This window comes from Perca fluviatilis, chromosome 8 (genome assembly GCF_010015445.1).
Source record: "Perca fluviatilis chromosome 8, GENO_Pfluv_1.0, whole genome shotgun sequence".
Classification (NCBI taxonomy): Eukaryota; Metazoa; Chordata; class Actinopteri; order Perciformes; family Percidae; genus Perca; species Perca fluviatilis.
In genome coordinates this window covers 15,042,217-15,057,338 of record NC_053119.1, presented here as the reverse complement: position 1 = coordinate 15,057,338, position 15,122 = coordinate 15,042,217, and the positions used below count along the sequence as shown (strand labels likewise).

The 15,122-nt window shown below is 41.1% G+C and overlaps 2 protein-coding genes across 2 annotated transcripts; one reads left to right on the top strand and one right to left on the bottom strand.

Annotated features, from left to right (window-relative positions):
- The first annotated feature begins 208 nt into the window (after nucleotides 1-208).
- On the top strand, nucleotides 209-5,489 carry dnaja2b (DnaJ heat shock protein family (Hsp40) member A2b). The gene is made up of 9 exons (XM_039808233.1): nucleotides 209-286; nucleotides 1,506-1,565; nucleotides 1,977-2,203; nucleotides 2,285-2,365; nucleotides 2,498-2,631; nucleotides 2,750-2,946; nucleotides 3,085-3,229; nucleotides 3,566-3,693; nucleotides 3,807-5,489. The coding sequence occupies exons 1-9, from the start codon at nucleotides 209-211 to the stop codon at nucleotides 3,993-3,995; spliced, it is 1,239 nt and encodes a 412-aa protein (XP_039664167.1). The 3' UTR covers nucleotides 3,996-5,489.
- A 106-nt stretch (nucleotides 5,490-5,595) lies between these two features.
- On the bottom strand, nucleotides 5,596-8,364 carry LOC120563819. The gene is made up of 9 exons (XM_039808232.1): nucleotides 8,211-8,364; nucleotides 7,847-8,100; nucleotides 7,430-7,745; nucleotides 6,967-7,361; nucleotides 6,578-6,877; nucleotides 6,304-6,480; nucleotides 6,067-6,171; nucleotides 5,900-5,991; nucleotides 5,596-5,817 (listed from the first exon to the last, which is right to left on the bottom strand). The coding sequence occupies exons 1-9, from the start codon at nucleotides 8,350-8,352 to the stop codon at nucleotides 5,742-5,744; spliced, it is 1,857 nt and encodes a 618-aa protein (XP_039664166.1). The 5' UTR covers nucleotides 8,353-8,364; the 3' UTR covers nucleotides 5,596-5,741.
- Between the last annotated feature and the right edge of the window lie 6,758 nt (nucleotides 8,365-15,122).

The following is a 15,122-nucleotide window of genomic DNA, read 5'->3' as shown; positions in this document are numbered from 1 at the left end:
ATTGAAAATTATACATTCAACGCAAATACATAAGCCCTGTTAGTGTTACTGTTTTGGAATAAGAGGGTTGCTGTTTTGTGGCAACTGTTTGCGAGTGGGTGTTTGTGTCGCAAGATCTGGCAACCCTGGACAGTCACAGCCGGTGATTGTTGCCTCGTTCAGCTGAACCTCCGCAGAAAGTCTTTCTGTGTAGCCGCCGGTTAGCATCATGGCGAACGTTGTGGACACTAAGCTATACGACATCCTCGGGGTTTCACCGTCTGCCTCTGAAAATGAACTAAAAAAGGTAGGTAAATTACCCTTTCAAACGAAAAGGAAATGTGTTTAGTAAGAACACATAAAAAAGGAGAGGCCACCAGTGAAATTTGGCCTAGAAACAAGCTAACGTGAACGCTAGCTGAGGATTCTCAGCAGCAGCTTGCTAGCCTAACGTTAGCCAGTAAGATAAGCGAGCGAGATAACTAGCTATTCAGTAGCTACTTCATGGCGACGACGTTTTTGAAGATAATTAAAGCCATTCATTTGTCTTTGTGAAAAATCGGCAACGATTGGGATTTTCATCGTTTCTACCGTTAGCTAGCTAGCTAGCTAGCTACATAAATTCGAAGGATGGAGAAATACACTGGTGACCACGAGTGTAACGTTAATAGCTTGCCGGCTAATGACGTTAGATGATACATTCCAGCAAATAGTCTCTACCAATTCGCGCAGTAAAGAAGCAAGTTTCGACTAAACAGCTTAACGTTAGCTACATGGAAACAAATAACTTAACCCAAAAAACAAACCCGCTTGTGTTTTCCCTGCTTGTGTGTAGCATCTGGTAATGCTAAACTTGGCATGAAATTAATCTTTACGTTATGAGTTACATTAACAGATAAACTTGTGTGGTGGTGCGGTAGTTCGTAAACGTTAATATCACTCGTCGTGTAGCTACTTAGCCAATATGTAGCTAACGTTACGTCTCTGTGTAACGTTACCCCAAACTCCATTCAAACACCAGGCAGTTTATGGGAATGTTTATGATCAACAAACCATACGGCCCTTGTCAAACATCACTTAAGACATTTTACCATGTTTGTGACCCCCTGTATATTCGTCTTATATTCTGTGACACCAAATTAACGAGAGTTAATGTAGCGAACGGACAATCGTTACCCCAGCTGTTTTTCCTACCAAAACGACGACGTTGTGAGTCACCTACACCTACATTTTTTAATGTCTTTATTTTGAAGAGCTTTTAGATTTGTGTTAGTGGATTTGGCAGAAGAGCATGACAGTTATTTAACGTACAGCAGGTAAACCCAAAAGATGAAGATTTTCGGATGTAGTTTTGTTGACGCCTTCTTCACGCTTGAGTATTGTGTCTGATGTGTCAAAGGCAGCGATGCTCTTGCTATAGTGTCCTGATGTGTTTGACAGCAGACACTTAGTGATAAGCTAGCAGAGCTATTTGACACAGTATGCAAACACAGCTTGGTTCACTTTTGATTTTTGGTTTATTACAGGCCTACCGCAAATTGGCCAAAGAGTACCATCCTGACAAGAACCCAGATGCTGGAGACAAGGTATGATGCACCAAAGCATGTCATGGTTAACCGCAGCAACATGATAGTTAGCAACAGCGCTAACAGCAGCTCATAATTCAACAATTGGGACCAGGAAATTATGTCAACTTAGTTTATCATGATCACACAACCCAACTCTTTGATAATTAAGACCAGGTAAAGATCAGAGTACAGAATATAAAATGGCAAAATGCGCATATGTGTTTGATTTGTACTGCTGTATGACTTAATTTCTCAGATTCTGCAAGAATGTGACACAAGAGACTAGACTGTCATTTTTATTTATTTTTTACTTTGTAACGGGCTCATCAAAGACAAAACTTGTTGGCCTTTTTTATGTGATGTACTGATTTTGTTTGTCTCCCACACTGTGTCAAGCTTTCTGAATGTTCCTTTTTTCTTATTTTCCAGTTTAAAGAGATCAGTTTCGCATATGAGGTACTGACAAATCCAGAAAAGAAGGAGCTTTATGATCGCTATGGAGAACAGGGGCTACGGGAGGGAGGAGGCGGCGGCCCTGGCATGGACGATATCTTCTCTCATATTTTTGGCGGAGGACTGTTTGGGTTCATGGGGGGGCAGGGCAGAGGACGCAATGGAGGCAGGAGGAGAGGAGATGATATGGTACACCCCTTGAAGTAAGTTTTACATACATACAGTTTGGGTGGTTCAAATATAATGTGTTGTTGCACACGTCTCATAACTCTTTTGTCACACAGAGTTTCTCTTGAAGACCTCTACAATGGCAAAACCACCAAACTGCAGCTCAGTAAGAATGTGCTCTGTGCTGCCTGTAATGGGTGAGTTTGCATTGAATATCTCACTTTAATCGTTTAAAAAAAACCTGACGGAAGATGGTATGTAATTGCAGTAATTTTGTTTCAATAGAAATCTCTGTTAACAAGGCTGATGCCTCTTTGTTTGCCTTTTAGTCAGGGGGGTAAGGCAGGAGCAGTGCAGAAGTGTGTGGCATGCAGAGGACGAGGTATGAGAATCATGATTAGACAACTGGCCCCTGGGATGGTTCAACAGATGCAGTCAGTCTGCACAGACTGCAATGGAGAGGGTAATATGTCCGAAATCGCCCATTCTCTGACAGTGCTTTTTAAAGACACGGGTATTGTACAATAATGAGCACAACAGCACTCTGAATATGTCCAATCTCTGTATGTGTGCTTGTGCAGGTGAGGTGATAAATGAGAAGGACCGCTGCAGAAAGTGTGAGGGTCATAAGGTGAGTAAGGAGACTAAGCTTCTGGAGGTGCATGTGGACAAAGGCATGAGACATGGACAGAAGATCACATTCTCTGGGGAAGCTGACCAAGCACCAGGCGTCGAACCAGGAGATATAGTCCTTGTGCTGCAAGAGAAAGAACATGAGGTAAAAAAACAATTGGCTTCTGATGTTGATTGTTTAGCTGTATTTATTGTTATCATGGCTAAGAAGATTATCATTTTCATTAAGGGGATGTTTGTACATTTATTTGACAATTTTTTTTGGAATTTCAATCTAAATCAGGAATTCCGCCGTGATGGCAGTGACCTTCACATGGTCCAACGTATCGGCCTGGTTGAGGCTCTGTGTGGCTTCCAGATGACGGTTGCACACCTTGATGGACGTCAGTTGCTTGTCAAATATCCACCTGGCAAGGTCATCGAGCCAGGTAAACATGTCTTCATACCACATATGTTGATTTTATCTCTTTCATGACATTCCTGCTTTTTTTTGCTCTGGTGGACATTCTAATGTGCAAAAGATGATTGCTCTTATATTTACTGGTTACTGCATCTATTAAGGTTTTTTTCTTTTTTTTTGTTTTGTTATTGTAGCACACCATAACATGCCAAAAGCAAAGTGATTTTCATATTTAAAGTATAGTTGCCTGACAATTCTGTTAGCTTATGTAACAACATGTAGTACATATCTTGTAAATTGCAAGGTCAAAGATTCTTATTGCACCTTTACAGTACACCCTTTTGTTGGTGTGTTTGTGTGACAGGTTCTATTCGAATGGTGAAGGGAGAGGGAATGCCTCAGTACAGAAACCCATTTGAGAAGGGAGACCTTTATGTCAAATTTGACGTCCAGTTTCCTGAAAACAACTGGATTAGCCCTGAAAAACTGAATGTGAGTCGAAATCTTCAAAAATCCTGACTTGGCCAGTTTTAACTCTATTAAGCTGAATGATTGTGGTGTCATGACGTCTTCTCTTTAATTCAATTCTAATTTTTATTTTTTAGGAACTCGAGTGCTTGCTGCCTGCTCGTGCTGAGAATCCTGTTATTGCAGCCGATGCAGAGGAAGTTGACCTGACAGAATTTGACAAGAGTCAAGGGTCAGGTAGTGGAGCCAGGAGAGAGGCCTACAATGATAGTTCTGATGAGGAAGGGGGCCATCATGGCCCAGGGGTGCAGTGCGCACACCAATAGAAAGACTCATTCATTAAGACATGTACACACATAAACGCATAAATACATGAACATCCCTTGAGTCCCATTGCTAACACCATTCAAGACTTGACGCACATACATGCAGATTTCTCTCCTTTCATGATTCGCATGAAAAAGAGATATACACAAATACATATACACGTTAATCCACCCTTCTCAGTTCCATGGTGCCCATAAGTCATAGAAATGCTGGACGTTTGATGACCATTTTGTGTTTATGGACAGTAGTGCTCATCAAAGCCTCCAGCAAGAAGGTTCGCTGAATGAACTTGACTCGGACCGCCCTGTTTTCATCCAAGGCTTTTACCTTTCACTGTGGGAAACAGCCGTCTAGTGTATAAAATGCAAATATTGTTGACTATCTTGTATAAGGTGTAGTTTAGTCTATCACACACACGCGCATGCTGCTTTCTTGCTGAAGCTCTTGCACATGTAGATCCAGGGTCCGGACAGGACACTACAGAGAAATCTGACACCACGCCCGTTTAAATTTCAGTGTGTCACTGCTATCAAAGTGCCCTGCTTTCATAAGAGCTGACCAGATTACAGCCCTAAAAGTGTGTCCTCTGCACAGCCTGCTGAGAACCGCACGTTTAAACCACCTCATCCTCTAAGACAAACCGGCATATTTTGAAAAGCGGACTTTTTCAGTTTAGTCCCCAGTTGGCCCATTGCTGAAATTATAAAACCCTGAGTAAAGCACCTGTCAGCCAGGCGCCATATTTTCTTAGTTTGGAATTCAAACTTGTTTGTCTTTGTTGATTTGAATGTTAGTGTGTTCGAGACCACAGAACTTGAACCTAAGTTGTGTTCATTTGATTTGAGGACACACCTTGTGTACGTTGTATGTGTATAATGCAGTGGCTCAGTGTGTGTGAGCTGCTGTAGAATGTCCTGGCTTATTAGAGTGAAAGGTATTCCTGCTTTGTGTTGGACTGCAGTGTAAGTAGACAATTTAAGATGAAAAAACAATGTTTATTTGCTGAGAATCTCTCCCATGTAGACATTTCCCTCTACTCACCAGGACTGAGAGATCCTCCTCTCCTGCAGGAAAACCGCTGGGCCCACACCAAACTTCTGTATTATACATATCTCCCCATCGTAGAGTTGTTAGACAAACTTATATACTTTGACATGTTACAATATTCCCATCACCATAGACCTGTAAATAAATATAGCCCCAGTCCATAGGTGCATTCAAAGTCTACAGCAGTGTCCTTCGTCTCCTCGCATTATTTCTTACACAAGTATTGGCCAACAGTGTCAATATAAATGTTATGTTCACATGAAGGAAAGTTGATGGAACCTCTGTAGATTTGTAACATGCACCTCTGTGACTCATTGTGTATCTAATTTAGGCCACGGGGATAATGTGTACACAACTAAAGGGGGGGTCATTGATAAATGACATTATTGTTGATGCTTATGTTTGTCAATATGGTAATTAACTGTATAATAAACAGTGACTTCAAATTTGAGATCGGTCTTATTTCATATGCACAGTCTGCATTCACAACGTTTTGTAATGTGTGCTTATATGACCATAAACCGGAAGGCCGCTGTGGATACAAAATGTGTAACATTACACTTGCACGCGTTCCAGTATTGTCTGACAAACAATTTAGCTCAATAGATTTTAAGTCAGAAAAAGAAACGGTTGAAAAGTGTTGACAACAATTATTAACTGAAAATGACTATCTAGACATGAATTTAAGCAGCAGTTTCTCAGTCTGCTCCATCATCAGTTTCTCTGCTGTGGACAGCTACTGGACCCAGGAGTTCCTTAAATCCTGCAGTATTCCTAGATGATAAGAAAGGAAATAAAGGGGTTGTTGGTTAACCTTACTTTGGTGTTCCCGGTTTAATTTAAAGAGGTCACTTACCTGTCTCGTTTGGACTGCATGACATAGGAGCGCTCTCTCCTCAGTTGCTCCAATCGCTCTCTGACAACTGTCTTCTGCTGGTTCTTATCCTCCTAAAACACAATGTAATAATGGTGATAAAAACTTAAAATTATGCACACTGATTTCCTCAAAATGCAGTATTTTACCTGTGGTAGATCTTGTGTGAGGTGCCTAAGCCTGTCTGTGTGTTTCAGGCCAAGCAGGTCTTCCTCTGCCTTTCTGTTCTGGATGATCGACAGACGCTCCTGAACCTGAAAGACAGTGTCAGGGTGACATGTCACCTCTGCCTCTCACAAACAATGATCTGACTACTCTTTCAGTGCCACTCTACACCTGTCCCTAGTGGGTGAAATCCCTACTCTGCTTCTACACCATTCTCTCACCCTCAGCAGTTGTCTCTGTCTATCTCTCTGCTGCCTCTGTTCGACCTTTCTCTGCATGTCCACCAGGTTGCGCATTGTCCTTTCTCTCTCCATTGCCGAGACTGGCTCTCTTGCTCGCTCCCTCTCCATCAGTGTGGGTTCCCTCATTGCCTCCCTCTCTGCAGGGCTACAGTCAACCTTTACACGGGAAACAGCACATGGTTGTGAATAATGTGAAAATGTTTAGCACAAATCACGAGCACTGGCTGCACAAAGATGTAACTAGCAGACTTACTGTGGTTTGGGAGTTATAATTCTGGTCCTCAGCATGAGCGGGTTCAGGCCCTCCCAGGTCCCACAGCTCTGACTCTGCTGCAGTGGGACACATTTCCAACTCAAGCACTTCTCTGTCCACATTAGCTGTCTCATTGGTCAGTTCAAAGCAGAAGTCACCAGCATACCGCTTAATCTCAGAAGGGTTGACCAAGAGATGTGGTTGTGCAGCCCGCAGGCTCTCTGCTTCCAAAGCTTGTGTTTGCAGGTCACATTCTCCCTTCTCTGGTTGATCCGCTATTGCTCTCTCCTCCAATGTCAACTAATGAGAATAGAAAAAGATAAAAATCAGATGCATGACTAATACAATGTTTTATGGTCTGCTCGACACTTACAGAGTACTTGTCTTACTGTGTTGCACTGCTGGTCTGCAGACTGTGCGTCATGATGACCTGTGGAATCAGAGTGGAAGCGAGTGGGTTTCACCTCTTCTCTGTCACTCTCACCAGAAGTCTCGTCACACTGTGTGTGTTCAGCTGTGCTGCTTGTGTCACTTGACTGTACGAGTCCTGTGCCTCCGACTGCAGCCCCCGCCTCATAGTCAGTGTTATCCTCTGGTGGTTTGCTCCATGCAAGGGCGATCAGTGAGCCCTGTTTCTCATAACTGTGGGGGCTCTTTGTTGCACTGCCCACTTCTTCTTCCTGCGCTGGTCCGTCTGCCTCGAGACTCTGATGAGCATTACTTGTTGCATCTGATACGCACAAGATCTCCAAGTAGGGCAGGTCCTCCATGACCGCTCCGCAACCTAGGGGAAAGCAACATATTGTAACTGCAGCTGTAAGTGTGATCTATGTTTGCCTGGGTTTGCTGTACCTGTACAGATGTCATGTTTGTCAGTCCCTTCTGCAAGTTGCACCACATTTAGTTCTCTGCTGGCTCGTCTGATTGAATCCACCGTGAGAGCTTCAGCTGGCCCACCACTGCTGTTCTGAGCTTCGACCGGTCCACTGCGGCATGACTGAGCTCGGTGTTGCTTATTGCTGCTATTTTCGTTTGAGTTTGGATAAGGAGTAAGTATAGAGCCTGAAGTAAGAGGGGCATCTGAGATTAGTTGGAGTAGGTTGGCGTAGCGCTGTGCTTGAAGTTCAGATTCATAGTCATCTCGCAGAGCTTGGACACGCTGCACACTCTAACAGACACACATCATTATTTTAAACGTCTGTGCTTTATTAAAAGAGCCTGAGTTATTGTGGAATCTTTGGAATGGATGCTGTGGTTGTCTTGACTCACCATGTCCATCAGTGCTGTCAGTAATGCAGAAGCTTGGACCTCCTGGAGCTCCATCAAATGGGTCAAGAGGAGAAGGGAACAATCCTCCAGCTGGCCTTGGTACCATATTGCCGAGTTACTGCTTATGTGAGGCTGGGGCTGAAGGTGTGTTTGCTTTAAGGGCATCTGAGTCTCATTGGGCATCTGCAGGCCGGCATGGATTTGTCTCAGGCTTTTTATACAGTAATTTCCTAAAGCAGCATGCTGATGACTATCTGCATAGGAAACAGGAAACAAGAAAGATGGAATATAGAAATGAGGGGAATACAAAAGAAAAGTAATTCTGACAAGCATGCAGCAGAAAAAGAAGAAAATAATGATTTACTCTCTTTTGGAGGCACTGTGCAACCTGGCTCTTGCAAATCCTCCATGGAGACCCCTTGTGCCAACTTGACCAGCTGCTTCCTCTCCTGCTCCTGAGTCAGCACCAGCAACTGCAACACTGCCTGCTGTAACAGGGCCAACATTTTTGTTCTGCGGCTGATAAAACTACTGCAGTGGGTTTACTTTTAGCCATTATTTGACAAACATCTTACTCACAAAATAACATAATTAAAAAATGATGTTATGACATGATGCACTGCCTACAGTATGTCACAGAAGCAGTGGCCCATAAGCAGATTTACAATACCTGCTGTGGTGATACTGAGATTACGTCTTTCTTTTGCTCTTCCTCTTCACCATGTAGCCACAGGGCCGCCTGCTCTGCTCTGCAGGGACTCCTAACATGTGGCCTGAACAGATAACATGGATGACAGACCCGAATACAGCTGAAACTGAGTGTGCAAAGGGCATAAAGCAAGCATTGATGATAGTGAGTACATTTCCATTTTCAGTGTTGAACTGTTATTTTCACTAGGGTTGGCTCACCATGTCTCCCAGGACTGCCGAGCTGCCAGAAGAGCGCTGTAGGACATTTTTTCTCTCTGAGCTCTGAGAGTTGCCAAACTGATGTATAGACACAACAGTCTCAGGCTCTCCCTGTCCAGCCTGGAAGGCAAAAGATGAATAAATCAACTCATTCCGGACCTTGTTAGTGCCATATATAAGTCAATGTGTGTCAAATCTGTAATTTGCAAACAATTCCTTGCATTCATGGTTACATGCTTTAGGTACAAGGTGAGCAAGATGTTACAGTAAGTAAATAAGATTATTATAAGAGCATTCTAAAGTCAAGCATGTGGATTTATGTGGGTCATCTGACATTATTTAGATTTTCCTGATGTGTAGATTTACTTCCAACCGGTTGGAATTTGTGTGATCTGCACCTGATGTGCTTCAAAAGTATTTACCTCTCGCCCAGGACTGTTAGTGTGTCCCTTTCTTTTTGACGAAATGTGTGTAACTCATACAGGAGCGAGACAGCAGACCACGACTGTTCCCTGGACTCAGGATGGCTTCTCAGGCAGGCCCTGCAGATGAATCATCATTTTTACTATTTGGCTTTTTATTTGATGCCCATTAAGGGAGCATGGCAAAATCAAGTGGTTTGTTTGATTAAGTACTCTATCTGTGTTTCTTTCTATACATAACTGAAGGTGATTTTCCTTGTTGGAATCATAATGATTGCTCTCTCAACAGTACACATTCTATCTTTACTTCTGTTTTGTTTGTTTTGGAACCAGGAAATATTGTTGTATTGTAGTTTGGTTGTTGTTGTTAGTTTGGTTGTTGTTGTCTATTTAAGAGGTTTCAGTATATTTAGTTTCAATTCATCTGACATTTATAATAATAACCTTGTTATTGTGCGTTACCTGTACATCCTAAATGCCCCTGGCAGCTCAGCCAAACGAAGCATGTCACCTGACTCTAAAGCCTCATCTGCAAGATCCCCCAGCCCCTCCTCTTCCTCACATTGTTGCCATGGCAGCAGGTTCTCCCAGATACTCAGAGCTGTGGTATCGCCAAAAAAAGAAGAGGGAGGAAAGAAAAACAACAAAGGTGAAGCACCTGAACCAGGCTATATGATACTGAGTAAGTTATACTTAGAGTGAGGAGATTGTTCTCTGTTTTATATTGCAACTAAAGTTCAGAGAAACGTTTCCTTACTGTAGTGCTCCTGGAGCATTTCTGTATAAAGCAAGTGGGTCACCACATCATATTTCACTTCCACCAAGAGGAGGACGTCTGACAGGGACACACAGCTCCAGGCCTGACCACTAACCCCTAGGCTTTGGCCCTGCCAAGGAGAGGGCAACATGCCTGGCACGCTGTCCGACGCCAATCTACGAAGATAAACACATATCAATATCATAATTATAGTAAACAAGCACTTCAATGTATAATGGGTGGCTTGTAACATTAAATAAAGGTGTTACTTGTTTCTAGTGGTTAAGAAACATTCTTGCTCAAACAAATTCAAAGTTGAATTAATTTGTAATAAAATGCACTGTTGCTCAAATTAATACACTTAGAGGTTTTGGTGCTACACCCTTACTTGCTCTGGTATGACCAGTATTGTATGATGTCTTACATTAGCTGATGGTTTACACAAGCAGACTTTAGGTGCATAATGGGATATGCATAACAGATATTACTAAGTCAGTACTAAGTTTTTTTTGCTACTGTTTAGTTTAGTTTATTTCAATCAATCAATCACATAAATACACAACATCACATACATAAAATAAATGGTAAAAAAAAGTGTCATCTTAACTCGTTTATAATCAATACTGATCGAAAAGGTGTAGGTTGAAGCATTTGCTTATTACACCTACCCTTTTTACATTCTATTTTATTCTTATTTTGTTCTTAGGTCCCTCAGGATATTATCAATCTGAATGAACATGCACATTCCCCTCAGTTCATACTTGCTCTCTCTAATCTGAAACTGCTTCTGGATAGAATCTGGAACCAACCCTTTTTTGACTTTATTACATTATTTGTGTTGTTTTGGCTTCCACCAAGTTTCTAAATTTAAGTGTGTGTTTATAAATAATCTGTTTGGTGTTTCAAGGTATTCTGCTCTGTTAGTCTTATTGCTCTCTTTTTTAACATAAAAATAGGGTTAATGATTGTTTTGTATGTGTTTCCCCATATTTCCACACAATATGTAATGTATGGCACTATTAAGGAACTGTACAATATATGTAGTGAATTTGAATTGAGCACATCTTTCGTTTTATGTAATATCGCAATGGACATTGATACTTTTGTTTTCACTTGTTTGATATATGGTTTCCAGCATAATTTGTGGTCTATAATCACTTCTAAGAATTTGCTTTCATAGACTCTTTCTATTTCCACATTTTCTATCATGATATTTGCTTCATAATTGATTTTTTTTATTTCCAAATATCATGAACTTAATTTTATTTAAATTCAAAGACAACTTATTAATATCAAACCATGTTTTTAAGATTTTCAGCTCTTTCTCCACTGTATCTGAAAGCAGCCTCAGGTCATCACCAGAGCAAAATAAATTTGTATCATCAGCAAACAACACATATTTAACAATTTAGACACATTACAGATCTCATTTATGTACAATATGAACAGCTTTGGACAGAGTACTGAACCTTGTGGAACCCCACATGTTACTTTCTTTAAATCAGATTACCTATTTGTACATACTGCTGTCTGTTTTCTAAGCCATGTGTGTGCTACACCTCTTATGCCATATTTGTCTAGTTTTGTCATTAATATTGCATGATCTATAGTGTTAAATGCTTTTTTTAGGTCTATAAATACTCCTACTGTGAATTTCTTATTTTCTATTGCTGTTGATATTTCCTCTACTAATTCCATAACTGCCATTGTGGTGGATCGGTTGGATCTGAAACCATATTGGTGATCACTCAATAATGTGTCTTGTCTAATCTTCTCTTATTCAATTCTCTTCAGAAATATGGTTTTGGCATGTGTGTTGATGTTATCTTCACTTATATCATCCTTCACTTTTGGCTCCACAATATCCTTTGCTAGATTATAGCCGACAATCAGAAAATAATCAATATATTACAATATGTAACAGCATTTAACATTATTTCATATTTGTCACTTGTGGCCACAGCAAAGTTACATAGGCTTGCTTTAAATTAAATCATCATGTTTTGAGCAGATCTTACTGTATGTTTTGCAGGTATAGCCTCAATCTGCAAGGTTCCATCCTTCATATAAGCATTAAGAAGTGGAGTAAAAAATATAAATGTCCCCTCTGTATTGTGGTAGAGTCAAAGTATCAAGTAATGTATTATAAAAAGGGAAAAGTCAAGTGAAGTGCCTTTACGTTATAATTGTATTTGAGTAACATATCAACTTCTTAAACTTGGGGACTTTACTTTAGGGATCCCCCCGCCCCCCCCCCCCCCCCCCCCCCCCCCCCCCCCCCCCTTTCCCCCCCTCCCCCCCCCCCCCCCCTTTTTTTTTCCCCCCTTATTTTTGAAAGTATTTTGGTCTGTGCTTTGGTTAAGGCAAATTAGCTCATGAGGATTCATGATAACTGGTTTGTCCATCATGTAGAGAGTGTTAAGATTTCCAACATTTAGCAGCTGGATGTCCCAGTAGAGCTGCAGATAACAATATTGACTCTTAGTAGGGATGACAAAATAACATCTCAGACACTGTTGTTTGAAATTCAGAAGAAAGAAAACAAATTCACTGACTACCTTTTCCTTGTTTTCCCTCTCCCTTTCCATTTCTAGGAGAACATCCAACACGTTTTCACCAACACAGGACCAACTACTGTCACCTCCTGCAATCTGAAACAGACAGTGTTATGAAACAATCCGATCACGATTGTTTTGTGGTTCGTATCCTATCATTTACTGGCTTAACCTCTGTTAACAGAGTTGACTTACGAGTACTTTGAGAACAAAGTGACACTAGGCAGGGTTCAGTTCACAAGGTTCTAAAGGTTTAATAAGACACACAAGAATATATATATTTTCTAACAATCACTCCATTCACTTTGATGATGTGAGAGTAGATAGATAAGAAAAGGGCAACAGAAGACCGGGTCGTATGGCCATACTTATGTGCAGTCTTGCAAAAACTTAATTTTGGAGACAAGTTTGTGTCCTGGACTAAGTTATTATACAATAGCCCCTGTGCTAGGATACTTACTAATCAAACTCTTTCCACCCAATTTCAGTTTGGTAGGGATACAAGGTAAGGATGCCCACTTAGCCCGCTAAGAAGTCTCACCTCTTTGTGAGAAAAGTGAATGCATGGATGCTACCTTACTTCATAGCTACACTCTATGTCCCAAATTGCAAGAGTTCTGGTGCGACATATTTCATTTTCTCTCTATGATCCTGGAGGTCCAGATAGGGCCTGACCCTGTTTAAATAGTTCTGGGTATATCTGAGGAGTTAAGGAAGTTAAGAGTAGCACAACAGCATCTTCTGACATATGGTGTTATAATCGCGAAAAAACATACACATACTTTTTTGGAAAAAGAAAGAGGTGCCCCCTTTAAGCACTGGTTGACAGAACTGACCGATACTCTACACATGGAAAGAATTTGATTCATTCTGAAGGACAAGCTTAGGGACTTTGAGAAAGTTTGGCTTCCCTTGGACTCTTATCTTGACAGAGAAGGCCATTAAGACATGAGTAAGACTACACTCCTGGGGTGGGAGGGAGGGGTAACTGAAGAAAGGGATCCTGAGAGGGGTAAAAGGGACTGTAAGCTATGTTGGGTTTTTATTTTATATATATATATATATATATATATATATATATAACGAAAGAACGAGATCCAGGGTACAAGCGGCCAAAATGGGTTTCCTCAGGAGAGTGGCTGGCGTCTCCCTTAGAGATAGAGTGAGAAACTCAGTCATCCATGAGGAGCTCAGAGTAGAGCCACTTCTCCTTCGCCTCGAAAGGAGCCAGTTGAGGTGGTTCAAGCATCTGGTAAGGATGCCCCATAGGCGCCTCCCTAGGTTGGTGTTCCAGGCACGTCCAGTTGGGAGGAGGCCTCGGGGAAGACCCAGGACTAGGTGGAGGGATTATATCTCCAACCTGGCCTGGGAACGCCTCGGGATCCCCCAGTCAGAGCTGGTTAATGTGGCTCGGGAAAGGGAAGTTTGGTGTCCCCTGCTGGAGCTGCTCCCCCCCCCAGACCACGGATAAGCAGCCGAAGATGGATGGATACATATATATATATATATATATATATATATATATATATATATATATATATATATATATATATATATATATATAATTTGTAAAATGTCTGTTACTGTTTCTGTTACTATTTGTATGATGTCTGTTACTGTTTTTTGTTGTTATGATCATTCTTAAAGAAACATGTAAATGCCACGCAAACTTCATTGTTGAATGAAAATGTTTCACAATAAACATATTTGAAACAGAAAAGGGCAACAGAAGAAAGCAGGATTGGTTCAAGATAGGTGGTGCACGCCGATAAATCTTCAGGGAGGAAAACAGTGTCAAAGTTTATGATACCAATTCAGACAGATGAGAGAGGCTTTGTTCTGAGTTTTCACAGAAGGGAATGTAACAGATTCACAACACACAGGTACAGAGAAGTATTTCATAATGAAGAATGGATATTTGATCAAACAATAGCTGCTTTGTTGTTTAAGACATGTCTGAGTTTTTACCTTCTTCATTGCCACATGTGCTTCATCAGTGTTTGAGGAAACATGAAACACTTTGCGGTAGAGAAGACTCACATCTTCAGAGGAAAACTCTGCTCTGACAGACATACCCAGGGACCGGTACAGACCGGCGATACAATCCTGAAGGAAGATGCAAGGACATGAGATGTAGTTTACACATACAATCGGAAAACAAATGCACTTCTTCTCACCCAACATCAAACCATCTTACCTGCTCCATGTTTTCACCACTGTGGACTGCTAAATTATACAGGCTGCTACTATGGTTACAGCAGTACTCTGAACAACAGCTGGATCAGGTTACCAAGCAACAAAAGTGACAGTGTATCTGTCAGAGGGAGAAATGTGATACATGACCATGTGACACATTACACTTGTATGAAAAATGTGCTGTGACATTGAACTACTAGTGAAAGTTAATGGATCCCAGTGTGTAAATTATATATTATGTTGCATATGTGAAAGTAAATTAGAATACAGTAGTTAGTTTATTATTTGAAACTTTATTCTTCATATATGTTAAAAAATGATTTCACATTTTTGCATACCAACATAAAAAAACCTTTCAATTGAACACTTTGTCTTCATTCTTTTGCCTGTAATTGGAACCAAATTACATAATTCATTCTAGGAAACTCCCTGGAAAA

Bases quoted from the DNA above. Each gene is read 5' to 3' on its own strand.
- dnaja2b (XM_039808233.1), top strand. From the start codon at position 209: ATGGCGAACGTTGTGGACACTAAGCTATACGACATCCTCGGGGTTTCA. The intron at 287-1,505 runs GTAGGTAAATTA...GGTTTATTACAG, and splicing joins CTGAAAATGAACTAAAAAAG to GCCTACCGCAAATTGGCCAA. The intron at 3,230-3,565 runs GTAAACATGTCT...TTTGTGTGACAG, and splicing joins TGGCAAGGTCATCGAGCCAG to GTTCTATTCGAATGGTGAAG.
- LOC120563819 (XM_039808232.1), bottom strand. From the start codon at position 8,352: ATGTTGGCCCTGTTACAGCAGGCAGTGTTGCAGTTGCTGGTGCTGACT. The intron at 6,481-6,577 runs GTAAGTCTGCTA...TCCCGTGTAAAG, and splicing joins ATTATAACTCCCAAACCACA to GTTGACTGTAGCCCTGCAGA. The intron at 6,172-6,303 runs GTGAGAGAATGG...ACTGTCTTTCAG, and splicing joins GACAGAGACAACTGCTGAGG to GTTCAGGAGCGTCTGTCGAT.